Here is a 21,986-nt window from a genome sequence, read left to right on the forward strand (position 1 = left end):
TTATGCCATGACTGACTCTAAAAATTTAAAGACATTAAAGCTGGTAGAATTAGAAAAAAAATGGAGAAGGAATGTGATTTTGGAAATGCGGAAAGATAGGCAATAAAAAAACGTATTTTTGAATGGGACAGGGCCACAGGAAACAGTGAAAAAGGTAATGGCAGCCAAGTGATACAAGAATAGACAAATGAAGTTTTATATGTACTTGTGTTTAACATCCGTCATTTCTGAACAGTGCATTAGCATGTGAGACATATGTATGTTTATTTTACAACAATAATTGCTTATAGATATACTTTCATATCCAGTAATTCATTGTCAGACCAGTATCGAGGCCATAATCCCTTCAAGTGCGCAGGCATAGGGTGGGAGCGCAAAACCATACAAAAACAAAAGAACAATCCAGAATATGTACTCTACCATGTTGCTATCTCCAGCCTGCGACGAGAAACTTCCCTCGGCCAGCGACTGTAAACGCACGTTTCCGCAATATCATTTAGTGTAAATAACTTCGTAAGGATATGACTACTACTATCTGTCTATTGAGCAGCGCCACATGTGTTGTTTGTCAACAGTGCAGTTAGTGAATACACCTGCACCCCACACTCTACACAGTTATCTCATGTTCCACAATGCAGATTCTGGTGCCAAATATTGCAGAAATATCGATACAGCCGAGCTGCCCCCCAGGGGATCCACAACTCTTTTGTGGATACGTGTGTAGCGAGCACGGGACCCCGAGCTAATGTGGCCTTCCTTCCTTTCCGAGCTGCATACCTTCCCTTTCCGTATCCTTCCCCATCCCCCATCTTCGCCCCCCCCCCTCACCTCTGGCTCTTTCCTTCCCTTTCTCCCCCTCTGGGGAGTATGGTTTGTGCCTACGTCCGGAGACGGACGCTTGTAAATGTACCGCACTCTTCGCCTTCCTTGCTTGTATGTCTTCATCTTTCTTCGTCCTTCTCTATTCCTTACCTCTTCTCTTTACCTCTTCTCTTTACCCTTTCCTCCGCTGCGGCGTTTGAGACCTCTCTTCTTTCCTTTCCCTGTCTCTTTCTTCCTCCATGTGCGTGTCTGAAGGCCGACCCACGCACTTCCATGCGTAGCCGGTGACGGGGTAACGCGTAATTCCCCGCCCCGGGTAGACAGGTAGGACACGTACGTACCCCCTGGTAAAGGCCAGGCCCAGGGAGGGGTGATTACCCGAGCTGATACCTTCCGAAAGTGCCGATTGGTCCCTCCGTCCGTTTGTCGGGAGGTGTGACCTGAGGTGTGAACAATCACCTAAGGCGGGTGTGCCCTCGGTGAGGGCCCCCACAAGGGAGGAGCGCGCCATCGGAGACGCCGGTAATCATGGGGGATTCTTCCGCAATGGTTTCCTCACCTTCCACTATGTCTGCTCACAAACGTAAGTTCACTGAGTCTCAGCCACAGACGGTTCTTCCATCGTTGCCACAGTTCCTTGTTGTTTCTCGGTCTGACGAAGGTCACGACTTTTCCACGGTCAACCCTTTCATTATTCAGAAAGGTGTCGACGCAATTGCGGGTCCTGTAAAGTCTTGTTCCAGATTACGGAATGGCACCCTGTTGTTAGAAACACACAGTGCCCTCCAGGCTCAAAAATTGCTGCGTACTTCTCTGCTCCACACCTTCCCTGTCCGGGTGGAACCGCACCGTACCTTAAATTCCTCGCGTGGAGTCGTTTATACACGCTCCCTCGATGGATTGTCTGACGAAGAAATTCAGCACTATCTGTCTGACCAGGGCGTCACGGCTGTTCATCGGGCTACGAAAAGGGTTGACTCGAACATCATTCCAACCCGCACTGTCTTCTTGACATTTGACAAAGTTCAACTCCCATCAAAAATCAAAGCAGGCTATAATTTCCGTTCGCCCTTATGTCCCAAACCCTACGCGTTGCTATCGATGTCAGCGGTTCAACCACACCAGCCAGTCCTGTTCCAATCAGGCCAAATGTGTTACGTGTGGCAGGGATGCCCATGAGGGTGCTTGTCCACCTCCATCCCCTCGCTGCATCAACTGTATGGGTGACCACGCTGCTTCCTCTCGAGATTGCCCTGTTTTTAAGGACGAAAAGCTGATCCAGGAAATAAGAGTGAAGGAAAAGGTGTCGACCTTTGCTGCTCGAAAGTTACTCGCCAGTCGACAGCCCACCGTGCCTCAGAAAGGAAAATACAGCGCTGTCCTTGCTTCTCCTCGGCCAACAAAGGAGGCGGCCACGCAGACTTGCGACCTCACATTTAGTACCACGGTCGTCAGATCGGCCAGCGCAAAGATCGCCCGTTCAACCTCACCTCTTTCGCCTGCCCACTCTATGGCTCACCCTGCGTCGGGTTCTGCTAAATCTCGAGCCCAAAAGTCAGAAGCCAAGTCTTCAAAAAAAGAGCATTCTCGTGAAGAGTTTTTACGTACTGCAACTTCACAACCATCGGTTCCTCAATCATCTAAACATACCTCCAAGAAGGCTACGAAGAAACACAGTTCCTCTCCTTCTCCGCCAAGGCGTGTCCCATCTACAGCACCACCTGGCGGAAATCGCCCTCGGCCATCTTCTGTGTCGCCGAGGCGCACTGTTGGTGGCCGGTCAACTGGCCGATCGTTGGTGGCAGGAGCTGCTCCTGACCAACCTATGGATCAGGATCTTCTGCCTTCGACTGAATGCCATTCCATGCTGTCGGTCGCAAGCTCTGAGCAGTCGTTGAGTTGACAGCACCCTTGGTCACGTTCCTCCATTTTCTGTTCACCCTATGTCCATTATCCACTGGAATATCCGCGGAATTCGCGCCAATCGGGAGGAATTGTCGATCCTCTTACGATCCTACTCGCCGGTCATCTTCTGTCTTCAGGAAACAAAGCTGCGTCCCCATGACCGCTTTGTTCTCCCTCATTTTCAGTCCGTCCGATATGACCTCCCCTCTGTTGAAGGCTCTCCAGCCCATGGAGGACTCATGATTCTGCTCCATGATACTCTCCATTATCACCCAATCCCCTTAAACACTGCCTTCCAAGCTGTCGCCGTCCGTCTTTCCCTTTCTGGATACACGTTCTCTCTTTGTACGGTATACATTCCATCGTCTACACCAATGACACGAGCTGATCTCCTTCATCTTCTTGATCAGCTTCCACCCCCCTATTTGCTGGTTGGGGACTTCAATGCCCACCACCCGCTTTGGGGATCTCCACATCCTTGTCCACGTGGCTCACTATTGCTAGACGTCTTCCACCAAGCGGATTTAGTCTGCCTCAACACTGGGGTCCCCACATTTTTGTCTGCCTCCACGGCAAATTTATCCCATTTGGACCTTGCGGTCGGTACTGTTCCGCTAGCTCGGCGCTTCGAATGGTTCGCCCTTGATGATACACACTCGAGTGACCACTTTCCATGTGTTCTTCGACTGCAGCCTCAACTGCCATATATGCGCTCGCGACGCTGGAAGTTTGCCCAAGCCGATTGGACACTTTTTTCGTCTCTAGCGACATTCGATGACCGTCGCTTTCCCAGCGACGACGATGAGGTCACACATTTTACCGACGTTATTCTCACAGCTGCGGAACGTTCAATACCGCGCACCTCCGAATTGCCCCGGCGCCCTCCAGTCCCTTGGTGGAACGAGGCATTCCGTGACGCAATACGTGAGCGGCGACGTGCTCTTCGCATTTTCCGTCACCATCCAACTTTGTCCAACTGTATCCGATATAAGCAGCTCCGTGCGCGATGCCGTCGCGTCATCCGCGATAGCAAGAAGGCAAGCTGGAAATTCTTTACTAGCTCATTTAACAACTTCACTCCCTCCTCGGAAGTTTGGAGTCGGCTTCGACGGTTCTCAGGCGCGCCTAGTTTCTCCCCGGTCTCTGGGCTCACTGTCGCGCATGATACCTTAGTGGACCCCGTCGCAATTTCTAACTCATTGGGTCAGCACTTTGCTGAGATTTCGAGCTCTTCAAATTACCCGCCGGCGTTTCTCCCGAAGAAACGTGCAGCGGAAGTGCGACATCTTGCTTTCTCCTCTCAAAATCGCGAAAGCTACAATACTGTTTTCTCTATCCGCGAACTCCAACATGCACTCTCTTCTTCTCGCTCCTCCGGCCCAGGACCGGATGGTATCCATGTCCAAATGTTGCTGCATTTATCAACCCATAGCCTGCGTTACCTCCTTCGCCTTTATAATCGAATTTGGACCGACAGTACCTTTCCCAGGCGATGGCGGGAAGCTATTGTCGTTCCCGTTCCGAAACCTGGAAAGGACAAACATCTCCCCTCTAGCTATCGCCCCATTTCTCTCACGAGTAGTGTCTGTAAGGTTTTGGAGCGTATGGTGATTTACCGTTTAGCTTGGTGGCTGGAGTCCCGCAGTCTTTTAACACCTGCCCAATGCGGATTCCGAAAGCATCGTTCTGCTGTTGACCATCTTGTTGCTCTCTCCACTTATATCATGAACAATTTTCTCCGGAAACGCCAAACGGTAGCAATATTTTTTGATCTGGAGAGAGCGTACGATACCTGTTGGAGGACAGGCATCCTCCGTACACTGTTCTCTTGGGGCTTTAGAGGCCGGCTGCCCCTTTTTCTTCGCGAATTTATGGCAGAGCGCACATTTAGGGTGCGGGTGAACACTACTCTCTCCCGTACTTTCTCCCAAGAAAACGGGGTACCCCAGGGCTCCGTGCTGAGTGTTGTACTGTTTGCCATCGCCATTAATCCAATTATGGATTGTCTCCTTCCTGATGTCTCGGGCTCCCTCTTTGTGGACGATTTTGCGATGTACTACAGCTCTCAACGGACCAGCCTTCTTGAAAGACGTCTTCAAGGATGTCTCGATCGCCTCCACTCGTGGAGCATCGAAACCGGCTTCCGTTTCTCACCCAGTAAGACCGTTTGTGTTAATTTTTGGCGACGTAAGGAGTTTCTTCCGCCCTCCTTACATCTAGGCCCTGTCAACCTTCCGTTTTCCGACGTCGCTAAATTCTTGGGTCTTATGTTTGACAGAAAACTGTGCTGGTCCTCCCACGTTTCCTATCTTTCGGCTCGCTGTCTGCGTTCCCTTAACACCCTCCGTGTCCTGAATGGTACCTCTTGGGGAGCGGACCGAGTGGTCCTTCTCCGCCTCTATCGCGCCTTAGTGCGCTCGAAATTGGATTATGGAAGCATAGTCTACTCCTCTGCTCGGCCGTCTATTCTTCGGCGACTCGACTCTATCCACCACCGTGGATTACGTTTAGTGTCTGGAGCTTTTTACACCAGCCCTGTGGAAAGCCTTTATGCTGAGACTGCTGAACCTCCGCTGTCCAATCGGCGGGCAGTCCTTCTGAGTCGTTATGCTAGCCATCTGTCTTCCATGCCTGCTAATCCAGCCCATAACCTTTTTTTCGACGCCTCCTTTGATGTCTGGTATTCAGGCCGCTCCTCCTCCCTACTACCCCCGGGAGTCCGCTTCCGTCAACTGCTCCATTCTCTTTCCTTCCGCTTTCCTAAAACCTTCTTGACAACTTGGGGTACAGCACCGCCTTGGCACCGTCCCCGGATCGACTTGCTCAGAGACCTATGTCAATTTCCCAAGGATGGTACCCCTACACTTGTTTACCGTCGGGCATTTGCTGCTCTATGTGCACAAATGACGGAAGCCACATTTATTTACACCGATGGCTCGAAAACATCGTTAGGTGTAGGGAGTGCCTATATTGTTGGCGACACCCCAAATCACTTTCGGCTTCCCGACCAGTGTTCGGTTTATACTGCGGAGCTTTACGCTGTTCTCCAGGCTGTCCACTACATCCGCCGCCTTCAGCGGATACAGTACGTAATCTGCTCCGATTCTCTCAGCTCTCTCCTAAGTCTCCAAGCTCTTTACCCTGTGCACCCTCTGGTCCACCGGATTCAGGACTGTCTGCGCTTGCTCCACCTGGGGGGGCGTCCCAGTGGCGTTCCTCTGGCTCCCGGGACACGCTGGTATCTGTGGAAATGAGGCGGCCGATATAGCGGCCAAGGCTGCAGTCTCTCTTCCTCGGCCAGCTCTTCAGTCTCTTCCGTTTACCGATCTACGGAGCGGTTTATGTCGCCAAGTCACTCATTTATGGCATGCGCATTGGTCAACACTTCCCCACAATAAATTGCGGGAAGTGAAAGCCCTTCCTTGCGCTTGGACCTCTTCCTCCCGAACGCGTCGTCGGGAGGAGGTAATTTTAGCTCGACTCCGGATAGGGCACTGTCTTTTTAGTCATCGACATCTTTTAAGCGGTGATCCTCCCCCACTCTGTCCCCACTGCTCTCAGCTGTGGACGGTCAGACACCTTTTAATTGAATGCCCCTATTTTAATCCGTTACGCTCCCGTCTACAGCTATCGCCTGATCTATCGTCGATTTTAGCAGATGACACGCGCTCAGCTGACCGCGTTCTACAGTTTATTAGTGACAGTGAAATGACGTCAGTCATTTGAAGGTTTTTTTTGGGGGACAACCAACCCCTTTCTATAGTGGACTTTTAAGCATTCCTTCTGCCTTTAGTTTCTCAAATTTTCTGACTTTGTTTCCATTGCTGCTGATTTTAAATTTCGTTTTTTTCCTGTTTTCTATGTCACGGGCTGGGCGCTAATGACCATAGAAGTTTTGCGCCCTAAAACCACAAACAAAAAAAAAAAAAAAAAAAAAAAAAACAGCCGAGCTGCTCAACGAAACTGTGGCCTTAGAATTTCTCCAGGAAGTTCTGATGAAGTGCGTTGAAGAGCTTTCTCTGTTTTCTTTTTTCTCTCAAAGTCTGAGTTACAGTATACTTATCGAAACATCAAAGAAGCTTTGAGGACATTTGTGAAAATTCTTGTGACTACAGCAACCTGTCAGTGCGGTTTCAGCAAATTATAAATGATAAGGAACGACTCACGATCGACCGAATTGGCCGTGCGGTTAAAGGCGCTGCAGTCTGGAACCGCAAGACCACTACGGTCGCAGGTTCGAATCCTGCCTCGGGCATGGATGTGTGTGATGTCCTTAGGTTAGTTAGGTTTAACTAGTTCTAAGTTCTAGGGGACTAATGACCTCAGCAGTTGAGTCCCATAGTGCTCAGAGCCATTTGAACCATTTGAATAAGAGTGTTCTCAACACACAGTTACACTTCCTTTTCTTTTATTATCAACTAATAATTTATCGACGTTAATAATGTAGGAGTAGCAAATAAAAATCTGTTCTTTACTATTCACCATAATGAAGCTGCGGTAAGCAGCAAGACAAAAATTTTATTTTGCTTCCAATTTTTTTGGAAAGTTTATAACACAATTTGTACTTCATGTACTAAAATGATAAATCTCGTTTATTATTTATGTAAATAAAATTTTTCAATAACCCATCATTCTTATTAAATCTGTCATACGTGCGTTAACAGAAACTAATGCGCCGTATTTTTTTTTCCTCAGTCTAAAACAATGTTACGAATGCGAAACGTTACGAATGTTTTGTTGGAAGTCTCCTCAGTGAGCGCGCCAAGTTTCCGTTACGTCCGACAGACTGCGTAGCTACAGGACAGTTTCAAAATAACGTTTGTAGGTGATGTACGTTACAAGCAATGCGTTGTCATTGAACATCTCACAGCAGAGAAAGAAACTGTGAGGAATACTCACAAACGCTTGCGCAAAGTCGACAGAAGTTAGTGGCTGGGAACGGAGGGTGAGGTCATCAGAAAGCGGTTCGACGGAGCTCTACAATTTGCAGCGGTCGGGGAGACCATCCACGGCTGTCACACCTGCCATGTTGCAGCGAGCTGGTGTCATTCGCGAGGACAGACGCATGGCGACTCGGCAGTTGGCGCTGCATCTGTCAATCCCCTTTGAAAACACAGGTCAAGCATGACAACAGGAAGGCGTTGAACTGAACTGTAAAAAAAAAAAAAAAAAAAATAGAAACAGTGAACGGTTCACACGCAACATCGAGCGAAATACAAGAGCAACGGCGTCGTGTTTGTGTGGTCACGGTTTTGGGCTGTAAAGGGAGAGATGCGTGTGCAAATCTCCCTTGTGCCCCTTTTTTTCACAAAATTATGAACTTTCCGTCTGCTCATTGACAAGTCTGTCCTTCTTCTGTAGTCTTGGCAGTTGTGATACTATACTTTGGTTAAAGAAAGTGAGCCATGTGGTAAGAATATATTACTGCGACAAGTAAATGCGATGAATAGTGAGAGCCGGCGAGATGCCGCGTAGACCTCTCACAGAAATGAAAACAGCAAATAAACTGGCGTGAACTGTGTTACAACAAAGGAATTCTAGAGTCAAAACTTCAATAACGGAACGCAAGAGCTATACATGTGGTGTTTGTGTAGAACATATGGGAGGTGCGTGCTTCTGGAGGTTCCTTACACATCGCTGTTGCAAACGGATGTTGCACACCGATAAAGACACAAATTTGAATACAGCGAATGGACACGTCAGTAACCAAACGTAATGTTCATAATTTTGTGGGAAAAAAATGGGGGCACGAGGGACACGTCAACACAAATCTCCCACTTCACCGTCCAACACCGTGGCCACATAAACACGAGGCCGTAGCTGTTCAGATTTGCTCGATGTTGCACGTCTTGTGCTTGGACCGTTCACTATTTCTATTTTGATTCTTTTTTCACAGTTCATTGCACCTTCTTCCTGTTGTCATGCTTGATCTATGATTAGTTTTTGAAGGGATATCTTATCACTAAATCTGGAGAGTTTTCCTTGAAAGAGATCTAAAGTGCAGGGGAGAGCTTCAGAGGCTTTCAGCAGGCGATCTGGCGTTTCAGCAACCGCCCGGCGACGACCTCGACCACTGTTCAGCTGTGCAAAGTAGGCAGTGGGCGAATCCCGGGCTGCCCGCTCAGTCGGTGCCCAATGAGCAGTAGGAGGTCGTATCGGCGCGGTGTACTGGTTGTTAACTGGCGGCCCCTATATGCAGAGTGAACGTTAATAAAACCGACAAAATACAAGTTCCCTAATTCGAAATGGAAGGGAAAAGGTCCTATGAACATGTTTCTCTTTTTAAAATTCAGTCTTGATCACACCACATATGCTACAAGAACACAGGTGACCGGTTTCGGTTATATCACATGACCATCATCAGCCTCATGGCATCCTTCGGTCCGCAGCTCGTGGTCGTGCGGTAGCGTTCTCGCTTCCCGCGCCCGGGTTCGATTCGCGGGGGGTCAGGGATTTTCTCTGCCTCGTGTTGACTGGGTGTTGTGTGATGTCCATAGGTTAGTTAGGTTTAAGAAGTTCTAAGGGACTGATGACCATAGATGTTAAATCCCATAGTGCTCAGAGCCATTTGAACCATTTTTGGCCATCCTTCAAAGAAGGTAGGTGGAGCACTCTTCTCAGCTGTTGTGATCTTCGAAGGATGCCATGGGTCTGATGATGGTCATGTGATATAACCGAAACCGGTCACCTATGTTCTTGTAGCATACGTGGTGTGATCAAGACGAATTTGAAAAAGAAAAATTTTTTAAAATTTTTGATCACTGTCCCAAAAATATTTATTAAAATTGTTCTATAAACATGTGTCTGGAAATGCATCATTACCACGGAAGATGGCGCTGACGAATGAAAGTTCTGCACACGTGCCATGTGTTTCTTGTGTGCTGCAGGTGACAGGAATAGTAGATGCTGTCATGCAGGATATGCATAATCGTAGTTTGGCTTACACCGTGTTTGCGGGTCACTTGCCTGGTGCTTGTAATATCCTGTAGAACTCGGACCTCCAGATAGGATGTACGCACAGTCCGTCGCCTCCCTACATTTTCGTCTGTCTGAGAGGACCCATGATCACAAAGCGACCTCAAAGGGCGTGAAGTGTTGCGTCATCTGTTTGGTGTCTGTGCGGGTACTTGTTTTGGTATGGCCGCGCTACCTGTCCATCGCTTCCATCCGCTTTCCGTACACAAACACCATCTGACTTGTTCCCGACATGAACAGCGGACCATTCTGCTGCTCACAGTACGCTACGCCAATCACACAGCCTGCAACACCCAAGGAACACACGGCACTTGGTCTGAGGAACTGTCATTCGTCAGTGTCATCTGCCGTGGCAACGATGCATTTCCTGACACAGGTTCATCGGACATTTTTCCCTCCATTTCCATTCAGGAACCCTCCCTGCAGTTTGTCGGTTGTATAAATGTTCGTGCTGTACAACAAACGACAAACAAATTGCATTAACTTATATGCATTTCTCACTGAAGACCGAATTTATACATCATTTTGTTTCTTACACATTTTTATGTTTCCAAAATGTTATTCTGAGGAAGGAGTATCTCTTGCATAAACAAAATTCTTACACATTTTTATGTTTCCAAAATGTTATTCTAAGTAAGGAGTATCTCTTGCATAAACAAACTAATCTCTCAGCTATTCCCACAAACAAATTTATCCTAAAATGCTACTGAATTCGAGGAATTTTCATAACTTTACATTAGACGCAGTTTTTGCAAGTATTTAGCACGATGATAATTGTTGTGCGTCTTCCTATACACATAAAGCAGTCGTTACCATAAATGAACAGAAACAGATGTAGTCAACTTCCAATGCGTTATTGAAAATTGAAACTTTAAAAGTATAATGTATTGGGCAGTATTAATGTCTGCGTATTGTAGTGATACAGATACATACAGCAAATTGTAAAGTTGTGAGTTCAGTGTGTTTTTCTTACAATTTATGTCCCATATATTAAGTTGTAATAAATGTTGTAAAATCTCTGTTTGCAGGGATGGTTGAATGTTGTTGTGAATGTATTTCCTCTTCCAACATCAAAATTTTCTGTACTATGGTGGACATAAGAGGATGCTATTCACATTTTGTATTTTATCTGACATTTTGATTTCTTTTGGGATTTTTGGGTTGAGAGACTCTTGTTTAAGGTTTTGGGTTTTTCAGTGGATACCAGAGGGCTCCTTTTTGTTATTCTCCAACATTCTCTTTTCTCGCATTCTGGAAGATATATAGTGGAGGAACGCTGTAAAGGCAGAGATTCGAATTTGGTTTCTATGTATCAAATGTTGCTCTTAGTCATCTCGTCCAGACCTAAAACTATGAAAAATTACTACCATGTACTAAAATAAATAGGAAGTGTTGCCATATCTCTGTATTATCTCCATATCACCTTCATTACGCTTCATACCGACGTATCTAACTACAAAAAATGTATACTTGAAAAAAGAGACAGCATTGGTCGTATATTTTTTACTATTGCAAAATCGATTTTCTGTCACTGAGTGACCATCTTCAGTGCTATATTGTATAACTTAAATTGGGATGCACTGTTGTCACTAAGCTTACGGCAATCACATAGTCAGTCTATGTGATTGCTGTAAGCTTAGTGACAACAGTGCATCCCAATTTAAGTTATACAATATAGCACTGAAGATGGTCACTCAGTGACAGAAAATCGATTTTGCAATAGTAAAAAATATACGACCAATGCTGTCTCTTTTTTCAAGTATACCTGTTACCTGGTCGTAGTGCACAAGACAACATGGAGTCGCCAATCAATACAAAAAAATGGTTCAAATGGCTCTGAGTACTATGGGACTTAACATCTCAGGTCATCAGTCCCCTAGAACTTAGAACTACTTAAACCTAACTAACCTAAGGACATCATACACATCCATGCCCGAGGCAGGATTCGAACCTGCGACCGTAGCGGTCGCGCGGTTCCAGACTGAAGCGCCTAGAATCGCTCGGCCACATCGGCCGGCTAGCTAACTGCAGTATCCAACCTCCAACACATAGTACTTTAATTAATTTCCACTGTGTTTTTGTCCCTTTAGAACTCATGTGAAAGAAAGTAGATGATCGTTAACACTTTGCTCATGTCCATTTAATCGATGATACCATACGTTGGTAAGAGACTTATTTGATATTGCAGTGCCTCACCATTTCCACGTTGACAATACAAGTAAACATACACTCAAACCAGAAAAGAGATCATTAACGTAGAATAATAATATACTCTTATTATTGTCTCTCTAGTGTACCGATCCTCAACAGAGAATAATAATACTAATGACATCAGTAATAATAATATACTCGTATTTTCATCTGTAGTGTACCAATCATTAATATACATTAATAATAATAATATTAATAATAGTAGATTATCATATGTATTGTACCTGAGTATACGTTACATTCTAAGTCTGACTTTAATGTATTCATGTCCGCATAAAAACTTCTGTTACGTATAAATCTTGTTATTATTTCATACACCGTGCAGACAGTTCAAGTTAACACAACGCCAGAGTTTAATCACGGAAGTTGGGTGTTACCACTTGTTCTCTAGAAAATCTACAAGCTACCTTTACATACCTCTATATGAATTCAGTTGGCTTTACATATATGGAAGTAGTATGGTACTATGTTGTGGGAGAACTTACAGTGTCTGTGTTTCTACCGAACTTAGACTGGCTTCTGCTTACTTGAGTCTAATCTTTAAAGTGCAGGGCCATAATTTTAATTTATTTTCGTTATTTTTTTTCGTGCTGAATTGAATGTTTAGAGATTTACTTAACTGACTCGCCCAAACGGATTTAATGATGTTAGCGGCGTTTAGAATCGTGCTAAATACGCTGTTTTTAGTGTTTCCCGTCAGCTGTCACAGTTGTGTTTCTGAGATGCACCAAACACTGTCTGATGACAGCTGGTGGTAGCAGAATGCGGAGTGAAACTCGATGGACCGCGCTGCTATTCCAGATCTGAGACTGCTGTGAGAATAGCGGTGTCTCCAGTCCAAAACACCAAAATTAAACAATTTAACTCAAAACACATGCAAGATTTCGCTTTAAACAATAATTCGGTGTACAGGGAACACCTTGAACAGCCAGAGGTAAGTCCGGGGTCGATTTAAATAAGATGTTTTGTGAATAACGCTACTGTTATCTTCTAACAATGAGCATTGAATTGTTCATGCAGATTGCACATTTACTTAAAACTTCCATTTCTCTGATACAAATTGCCTACCATGCCCTCACAAGTAATAAAACAGCTCTAAATTACCCTTCGCATAGATAATCAATGCAGTAGTCACTGATTTAGATAGTTAGTTCCTTCATTTGTCATTGTTTGTCTACGTGACACAGTCTATACGTAACTTCCACTTTTTCGAAATAAGAATTCTTGGCTGCTTTGACTGTTACAATTTTAGATTTCACCCTCCGCCCACACGCCTTCAATAAGTATTCAAACAGTTAATAGTCTTCAACTTGACGCAGTTACAATCCGCCATTAAAAATTCCACATCTCTTCTGTTACTCTCTTTTCTCTTGAGGTCTACATAAATCTGACTCAGTATCTTGTTCCATATGTCGATCCGTCTGTCTTCTTTCTTGAACCACATCAATTATCTCTGAATACTTCATGCGCGTAATTTCAGACTAAAAGCTAAACAATGTTTTATATCAAAACGCCTATGCCCTGTCCCCAGTGATACTTTTCATTAAACAGAAAATTCTCAAAAGAAAACTCAATCGTTTCCTCCCCTTTTCAAGATTTCTTTCCGCATTCTTCTCGACTGTGGTGTGCATACTGTAAGACCTTCAGAACACAGACCATCAGATTATTTGACCTGTCGCTCTAACGAAGTAGGCGAGTGTCAGCAATATGTCTCGTGGTCTTATCGTGGCGTGTTTATCTTCTGCCGTTAGGTCAGACGATAGAAATGCCACTTGCTCACTTAGAGTAGCAGATTGACGGTGACCAACTTTAAACAGAACTTGATTAATTTTCACGCACATTTATTAAAATAATAACAAGCATAAAAATTACTTAACTTGGTTCTGGATGCTATTTACAATTGATAATCTGAAGTTCCTTTGGATTTGGTACGTTAATCTTATTCTCACATATATCTCTGATACTTGACAAAAGTGTCTATACATTTATCTTCATGACTATGTACAGGAATATGGTAATCTTATTAGGCGCAGACTGAAACTTGACTACAGACTGGTGCCGACAAATGTAGGCTGGTACAGACTAATGCAGACTGGTGCAGACAAATGCAGACTGACTGATCGGAGGTCTGTACACTCGTTATAATACCTCGCGCATTCATGTATCATTGCGCGAGTGTGATCTGCGAGGAGAAAAGTTTCTATGTTAGCAGCAATCTCATTGGCTGCGTTACATATTAATACGTGGGTCGGTGGAAGCAGAATTTGGTCCGTCTCTAAGACAGCGCCATCTCGTAGTGCGGAGACGGACGAGCGCTGCGCCTGTGCTGTTGTGCTTAGCGGGGCGCGCTCTAGTGGGAAAGTTGTGTACGCGCTGACTACGTGGAACTATGTACACAACATCGACACACCACAGTCTAATCATTGCCACAAAATATTTTTTTTTGTTACGTTCCATAACCGTCCCTTCACCGATACATTTGCATCAACCACTGTACACGAGTAACTATCTCACCACTCCTACTCGGTTACAAAACACAGATATTAATTTTGAGCTATCAGTCATAGTTTTTGATTACATACATTCAATACATTAACACTCAAAATAGTACAATGAAGGGAATAGATTTGCAAATGAGGTTTCTTACATACAGATACATTCTTCTTATTTTACGTTTGTATTAACAAAATTCGGTAAATACATATGTAATATCAGTACATCGGAAGCAAATACAATTAACAAAACAAGAACTACTGTCGTATAAGCAAGCAGTAACTATGTAACACAAAGTTCTTCGTCACATCTGTCTTCGAAATTTTCATAAAATTTAATTACCTTCACGCAAATTTCTGACAGTTAATTTAATCTGAATTCATGCCCATTCATACCCTACTGACACCACATTCATCCAAGTTGTGGCGGTAGAGCAGTGCCGCGCCACCTCTGTTAGTCAATCGACCCTTCTCAAGCCTGTAAACACTCAATGACGACGTTACACTTCAGCAGTTAGCGTTCGCGTGCCACTAGCAAGCGGTCGGATTGTCTCGCATCTTCACTGAGCGACATTTCTCTGCTGTATCTGACATCCCATTGCACGAGATAAACCACTCTTATGTGCGCCAACACTTCTGTGTGGAACGCTCAAAAAATGATAGCAATGCACTCTGAGTCTATAGTCGTTTCTGCAGAGTCGGCTCCAGTCTCACTAGTAACAACTTTTGGTTGAAATGGCTCTGAGCACTATGGGACTTAACATCTGAGGTCATCAGTCCCCTAGAACTTAGGACTACTTAAACCTAACTAACCTAAGGACATCACACACATCCATGCCCGAGGGCAGGATTCGAACCTGCTACCGTAGCGGTTGCACGGTTCCAGATTAGAACCGCTCGGCCACACTGGCCGGCAGTAACATCTCTCTCGTACGCAATCAGTGCCATAGCTTGTCATCACATGAACATACACAATAGAAATCAATAAAATATTGCTTTAATTTCCATTCTTCTTATCATCTTCTTTGAGCAGCTAATGGACCTTACTTAATTGATTTCCTCCACCTACTCGTTTCACCTGTTTACCCACTGGGTTGTTAATTCGTCTTTTCATTACATATGCTGACACTTTGGCTTGCTAGTAGGTACATACAGCAATGCTTCCACCTTCTCCCTCTGCCAGCTTGACTAACAAAGAAAATAATTTTTCTGCTTGCTAGTAATGCTTCTTTCGTCATAATAAACAATTTCAGTTCGGAAACACCAACAAACGCAGAGCAGTGAACTTTTGTGATGTCTTGTATCTTCAGATGTACATATTTGAAATGAAGTTTTCTGCTCTTGGAAGTCCCTTCACTTATCCCTCTCTGGCTCCCCTCTGCCACTAATGCTTCCCCCTTCTCTTCGTCTTCTTTCTTCTCTTCTTCCTTTTCGTCTTCTTTCTTCTCTGCTTCTCCTTTACTGACATATTCTTTCACCTGAAAACATCTCCTTCTCTTCCGTCGATGCCAGTTTATCCTGCCGCGCGGGGTAGCCGCTATGTCAAGGCGTCTTGTCACGGTTCGTGTGGCTTCCCCCGTCGGGGGTTCGGGTCCTTCCTGGGGCATGGGTGTGTGTGTGTGTGTGTCGTCCTTAGCGTAAATTAGCTTAATTTAGATTAAGTAGTGTGTACGCCTGGGGACCGATGACCTCAGCAGTTTGGTCGCTTAGGAACTTACCACCACCACCAGTTTATCCTGTGGAAGCCTCTTCATTTCTGCATAACTGTCGCCATCTATCCATTTGAACCTGCTTCCTGTATTCATGCATTGGACTTCCTCTGCAATTTTTACCCCTTCCCCACTACCTTTCCTCCATTACGAAATTGACGATTTTTTGATGGCTCATTATGGGTCCTATCAAGAGAGTATTGCTTTTAGTAAAGTTGTGTCATAAATCACGTTTTTCCCCAATTAGATTCAGCACCCCATCACTTGGTGTTCAAAAAATGGCTGCAAGCACTATGGGACTTAACATCGGAGGTCATCAGTCCCCTAGACTTAGAACTACTTAAACCTAATCCCGAATCCCGGTTTCGCAATTAAATAATTCAAGTGCAACTCATGGTTTTCAGAAGATGTCGCTTAATAAAAAAGCCTCTGAAATGTGGTAATATAGAAGAGCGTTCAGGATTAAAATGGTAGACTGAACACCAAGTGCCGGCCGTTGTGGCCGAGCGGTTCTAGGCGCTTCAGACCGGAACCTCGCTGCTGCTACGCTCGCAGGTTCGAATCCTCCCTCGGGCATGGATGTGTGTGATGTCCTTGAACCAAGGACCTCTCGTTCCGCAGCTGCTCACGCTAACCACGGGACCACGGAGCTCCTAAGGTCACGTTAGCCTTGATGTTGCCTATCTTACGCATGGACTACTCAGTTTGTATATTTTGCTTATTTTTTCATAGTTCCACACAACTTCTTCCTGTTTTCTCGATTGATCTGTGTTCAGTTTTTCAAGGCCTATCCAGTGTGCCAACTTATATCTAAATCTGAGGGGGGTGCGATGGGGAGGTTCCCTTGTAAGTTCTAGGGGACTGATGACCATAGATGTTAAGTCGCATAGTGCTCAGAGCCATTTGAACCATTTTTTTGAGGATTTCAGACATCTTGCACCAAATTCCGTTTACTCTGCTTTTGCTAGATGTACATATTCTATGAAAGCATCTTGATTTTTTGTTAAATCTTGATTACCTTATGAAGCCTAACGTTGCACTGCCTTTCAAGCACCTTTAGCTTCCCAAAAACCAAAATGATCACCAAGTAACAGCTAGTAAATTTTGGTTTCATTACTCTTTATCTCCTTGATACCATAGCAATACAAGATGTGGAGAAACGAGCTGCTAAACTTTCACTGTGGAAAATATACTTATTCCCATTCTTTTTTGTGTCTAAATGGCTGAATTTATTGGTTTCCATCTGACGCAAGGTCTGAAGAGTTCATGGTCGTAGAAACAGCGAGGAAATGAGTGAGATGTAGCTATGCCCTTTGATGGATAGCTGCTAACCAATGATCACATGTTAGAGTTGTTGATGTGTAATACATCGATTCCCGCTTTAAGTGTCTGAATATGATGCCTTGTGGCTTTGAGATGAACTACAGTCAGTGACAAGTGGCACATACAAATATTACGATATAAAAGTAATGAAAAATTACTTTTCATTGTGAAAAATTCATCTGCGTATTTTTCTGGGTGCTAGGATGTTGACTAACTTGTCTCTTTGATGCTGATGCAGCCAGTGTGGACTGTGTTGCAGCGCGTGCTGCTAGAGCACCCGTGCGGCGCGGGCGAATCAGTGACGGTGATCCTGCACGACGTCAGCCACGAGGATATGCGCCGCCTGCTGGACCTCATCTACACTGGAAGTACAGAAGTGCCGGGACACGACTTGTCGCGCTTCCTGTGCACCGCCGAGGCGCTCGATCTCAGCCTGCTGCGGTCGGCCGCACTGCGGATTTGTGAAGTCACCGCCTCACCCAGCGCAGGAACCGAGAGAGGACCCACTCCCCCCACCACCCTCTCCGTCCCCTTATCGCTGCCAGAAACAACGTCAGACTGTGCAGTGCCGTCTCCAAAGGAGCCTTCCCTGCCACACAGCCAGTCTCTGTTGATGGCCCCACAACTTCGTGACCCTGACTCTGCAGACCACTTGCTGCAGGCGCCATCTGCTGGTCCGCCTATGCCACCCCCTACGTGTCAGAGCCCTCTAGCGCCATCCTGCCCGCTGCCCACAACTGCCCACAGCTCCACCCAGGCTGCCGCCCAACCCACGATGCAGGTGCAGCTGTCGCGGAATTGCCACTTCTTGACTCCGCCACCCACTGTAACCGTCGTGGGGAAGTCGCCCTGGACCACGAGCGTGAGCCAACACATCCAACCCTGGATGCCACCAGATGATAGACCAGAACAGGTGTGGCCTTTCACCTGAACTCTCACACTTTGATTACTAGTGCTAATCTCATGGTTACAAAAAGGTGTTGGAATTATTGTAACTAGTGAAAACAGCCCTTTAATGCATGATACGTTTATCCTTTTATCTTTATCCATAATTTAACAACGGTTTCCAGGGTGCTGTCTCCAAGCAACCTCCATATCTTCCTGTAAAAATGAGCACTATTATTCATGACATAATGCTATGATCCTGCTGTCATTGCAGTGTCTGTCTTTATCTACATCTATATCCACTATGTGCTAACCACTGAGAAAATCATGGGAGAGAGTACTTCCCACTAGACCAGTTGCTGCAGCCTCTTCCCAATCTATTCAGGCACAGGACATGGGACGAATGATTGTCTAAACAGCTTTGTGCACGTAGTAACTAGCCTGCTATTGTCCTCATGATACATACAGTACCGATACATGTGCACTTAGCATATTTCTACATCTTGAGATTCTGTAAGTAGGCTTCCTTGGGATAGGTTGCATCAATTCTGAAGTGCCTGTCACCTCACTTTCTTCAGCATTTCATTCGATATCCCCTGTTTATTCCATTTAGTATAGGTGCTATAAGACATGTTTGGAGGCATCTGCGAGTCGCCCTGACTACTATCTAGCAAAGTGAAGGAATTGTACAACCTTGGGCGAAATAAAACCTTTGACAGACGAAGCAAAGAGGACATACAAAGCAGGCTATCACAGGCAAAGACGTATCCCTCGCTAAGACTTAATCTTAATGTGAGGAAGATATTTCTCAGGATATTCATGAGTACCACAGCATTCTACAGAAATGAGTTATGGAGTGAGCTGAAACAAAAAAGATGAGAATCTAAGCTTTTATATGTGGTGATATAGATAAATGTTGAAAACAAGACTGACAAGAAAGAAATTAAAAGGTTCTCTACAGAGTCGCCACTGAAAGAAATTTGTGGAAGACAATGAAAAGAAGAAGAAGAAGTGATAGAATTATGGGACGTGTTTTAAGAAATCCAGGAATATCTATGGAAGTGAATTATGGAATGTGGAAAAACCGAAAAGATGAGAATCAATACTTTAGATATATGATGCTATAGATAAATATTGAAAATTAGATTGAAAAAAAAAAAAAGAATTTTAAACGTTCCCTGCAGAATCGGCAATACAAGATATATGTGAAAACACTGACTAGAAGAAGAAGTCATTGGATCATGGGACGTGTGTTAAGATATCAGAGAATAATTTCCACGGTCCAAGACTGAGCTGGGGAAGATAAAGATTTTAGCAGAACACAGAGGGTGTAATAACGTGTACAAAAGTAATATTCTGAGATGAAGTGTCTCGTACAACAGTGGCAATTATTGCTCACCACATCAATGTAGTCAGAGGACTGATGACCCAAAAAAAAAAAAAAAAAAAAAAAAAAGAAATTGTCAAGTGATTCGAAGCTGCTGCAAATGGGTGTTTTGGGAGGGCTCCCAAGAGTTGTGTACCAGAGATTCCAAAGGTAGCTCAAGTACCATCGTCTCTGATGGATAGGGCCTCCTCTACAGGAGGTATGGGATCTGTTACTAATCTCCCTCTTAGTTGTTTGTGTCGTATCAATAGATAGGGGTAGGTACCCTGTGCAGAGCAGACAGAACTGTGAATGTTACTCCCATTCCCCTAACCAACAAGATCAAGGTGAAGCCTATCACTGAAACCAGAGTTGAGCCACTGAGATTTACTTCATCTGTTGGGAAACCTGCTATGTCATGTGTCAAAGGAAGGAAAATGCAGAAAAGTCAGCGCCTATTAGTGTCACCAGTACAAATGTACAGCAAATAATGACAACCCTTGGGGAAATTACAACAATTGATGGAAAGGAACACCAGATGCACTCAGTACAGATGCCCATGGGTCTCATCCAACATGTTGAAAATGTTATTCCAGCAACCATTGAGGAAAAAATGTGCAGGCAATTGCGGATTTTAGTGAATTATGGAACAAACAATGCCTGTCCACTGTCATACCCGGATTACTCCAATGACTGGCAGAGGAGGTTAAGATGCGTAATGGTGCTGACCCATTACTGCTACAGGGACAAATTAGGCATGAACGATGGCATCATTGATGACAACATGTAACACTGCCAAATTTCTCAATCCACTCCTCACAACACCCCTGTGAGATAATAGGCCAGTTGCCCCATGTACAAAATGGGGAGAAATTCGAAAATACAAGATGGCAGATTTAATCAATTCTCTTGAGTATAAAATCGACAATGGCGGACGTAGACCACTAATCTTGCTAGTTTTTCCCTGGCTATATGACGTCAGAATTCAAGATGGCGATCCAAAATTTCAGACCCTGATAAAGTTGCAGCCTGTGTGGTTTCCAGGTCATTTGTGCTAACTATAGAATCCTTGATGGCTAAGCAAGATGACTGCATATTCTTTTGTGTTTTGCGCAGCCCTATGTTGTCAGAATCAAAGATGGTCAGTCTGGGGACACTGGAGAAGTCGGCATGGCTGCCAGATCGATTGGGCGTAGGTATACAATCCAAGATGATGTGCATGGGGATACTGGTATAGCCTATATGTTTGCTGGGTTTCATGTGTTCTCAGTATAAAATGAAGGTCTTCTAATTTTAAAATTTGTGATGACAAGGAGCTTGCATGTTAAAACAATTTCCCAAAACCAAGATGATATCCCACTTGTGCTGTTTAAGCAATTTTGGCCTAAAGTTTAGAATCCCAGGAGCTGCCTTGACCTAAGTTTATAACTGTGTTCTGTTAAAATATTTACAGTAGGATAGGAAGAGAACAGTTGTGTCTTCATTTAAAAAATGCAGTAGAGCTTCTTTGGTGGTTGTAGTGTTACAAAAAATATAGTATTGAAGATATAATGAAATAGAGATAGATTGTATCGTCTTATCGTAACAAGTCACTGTAATGATTATTTCACCTAATAAATATTTTTTAAATACCTGACATTCTTTGGACATAGAGCAGCAGATTAATTTATTTGAGATTATGTCGTGGTCGTGCGGTAGCGTTCTTGCTTCCCACGCCGGGGTTCCCGGGTTCGATTCCCGGCGGGGTCAGGGATTTTCTCTGCCTCGTGATGGCTGGGTGTTGTGTGCTGTCCTTAGGTTAGTTAGGTTTAAGTAGTTCTAAGTTCTAGGGGACTTATGACCACAGCAGTTGAGTCCCATAGTGCTCAGAGCCATTTGAACCATTTTTTGAGATTGTTAGGAGGCAACATTATCGTTTCCGCGCGTTTTCATGCCCACTCCACGTTCCCTGATCCGCGCCTGTAGGCAGCACTATACACCGTTAAAAGCCTTACGCAAACGCAGATGTATGTGAAGCAATGAATCTATTATTTTTTATCTTTGCCGCTCCTGCGCGGCGGCTATGAATCTCTATGTACACGTATCGATTAATGATTTAAAAAGAATTCTGTTGTTTCAAGACAAATGAGGCCTTGAGCGCTTCAACTTTTACTGTTTCTATTCCATGAAAGGCGGACGCGGACTTACTGCGTTCCGCAATTTGTGTTTTATAATCTGTGGAAATTATTCTGTAAATGAGCTAATTATCTTCTCAATCAGAAAAAATATATGTTTATGTAATTAATTACGAGCAGGCAC

The 21,986-nt window shown here is 44.6% G+C and overlaps 1 protein-coding gene across 1 annotated transcript in view; it reads left to right on the forward strand.

The window, feature by feature from the left end:
* Positions 1 to 18,368, forward strand: part of LOC126413261 (protein tramtrack, beta isoform-like) — a 65,472-nt gene extending 47,104 nt beyond the window's left edge. The window contains exon 2 of the mRNA XM_050083163.1: positions 17,697 to 18,368. Coding sequence (XP_049939120.1) covers positions 17,697 to 18,368 — 672 coding nt within the window. The remainder of the gene's footprint in view (positions 1 to 17,696) is intronic.
* Positions 18,369 to 21,986: the final 3,618 nt, after the last annotated feature.

Source organism: Schistocerca serialis, chromosome 7, assembly GCF_023864345.2.
Source record: "Schistocerca serialis cubense isolate TAMUIC-IGC-003099 chromosome 7, iqSchSeri2.2, whole genome shotgun sequence".
NCBI classification, from domain to species: domain Eukaryota; kingdom Metazoa; phylum Arthropoda; class Insecta; order Orthoptera; family Acrididae; genus Schistocerca; species Schistocerca serialis.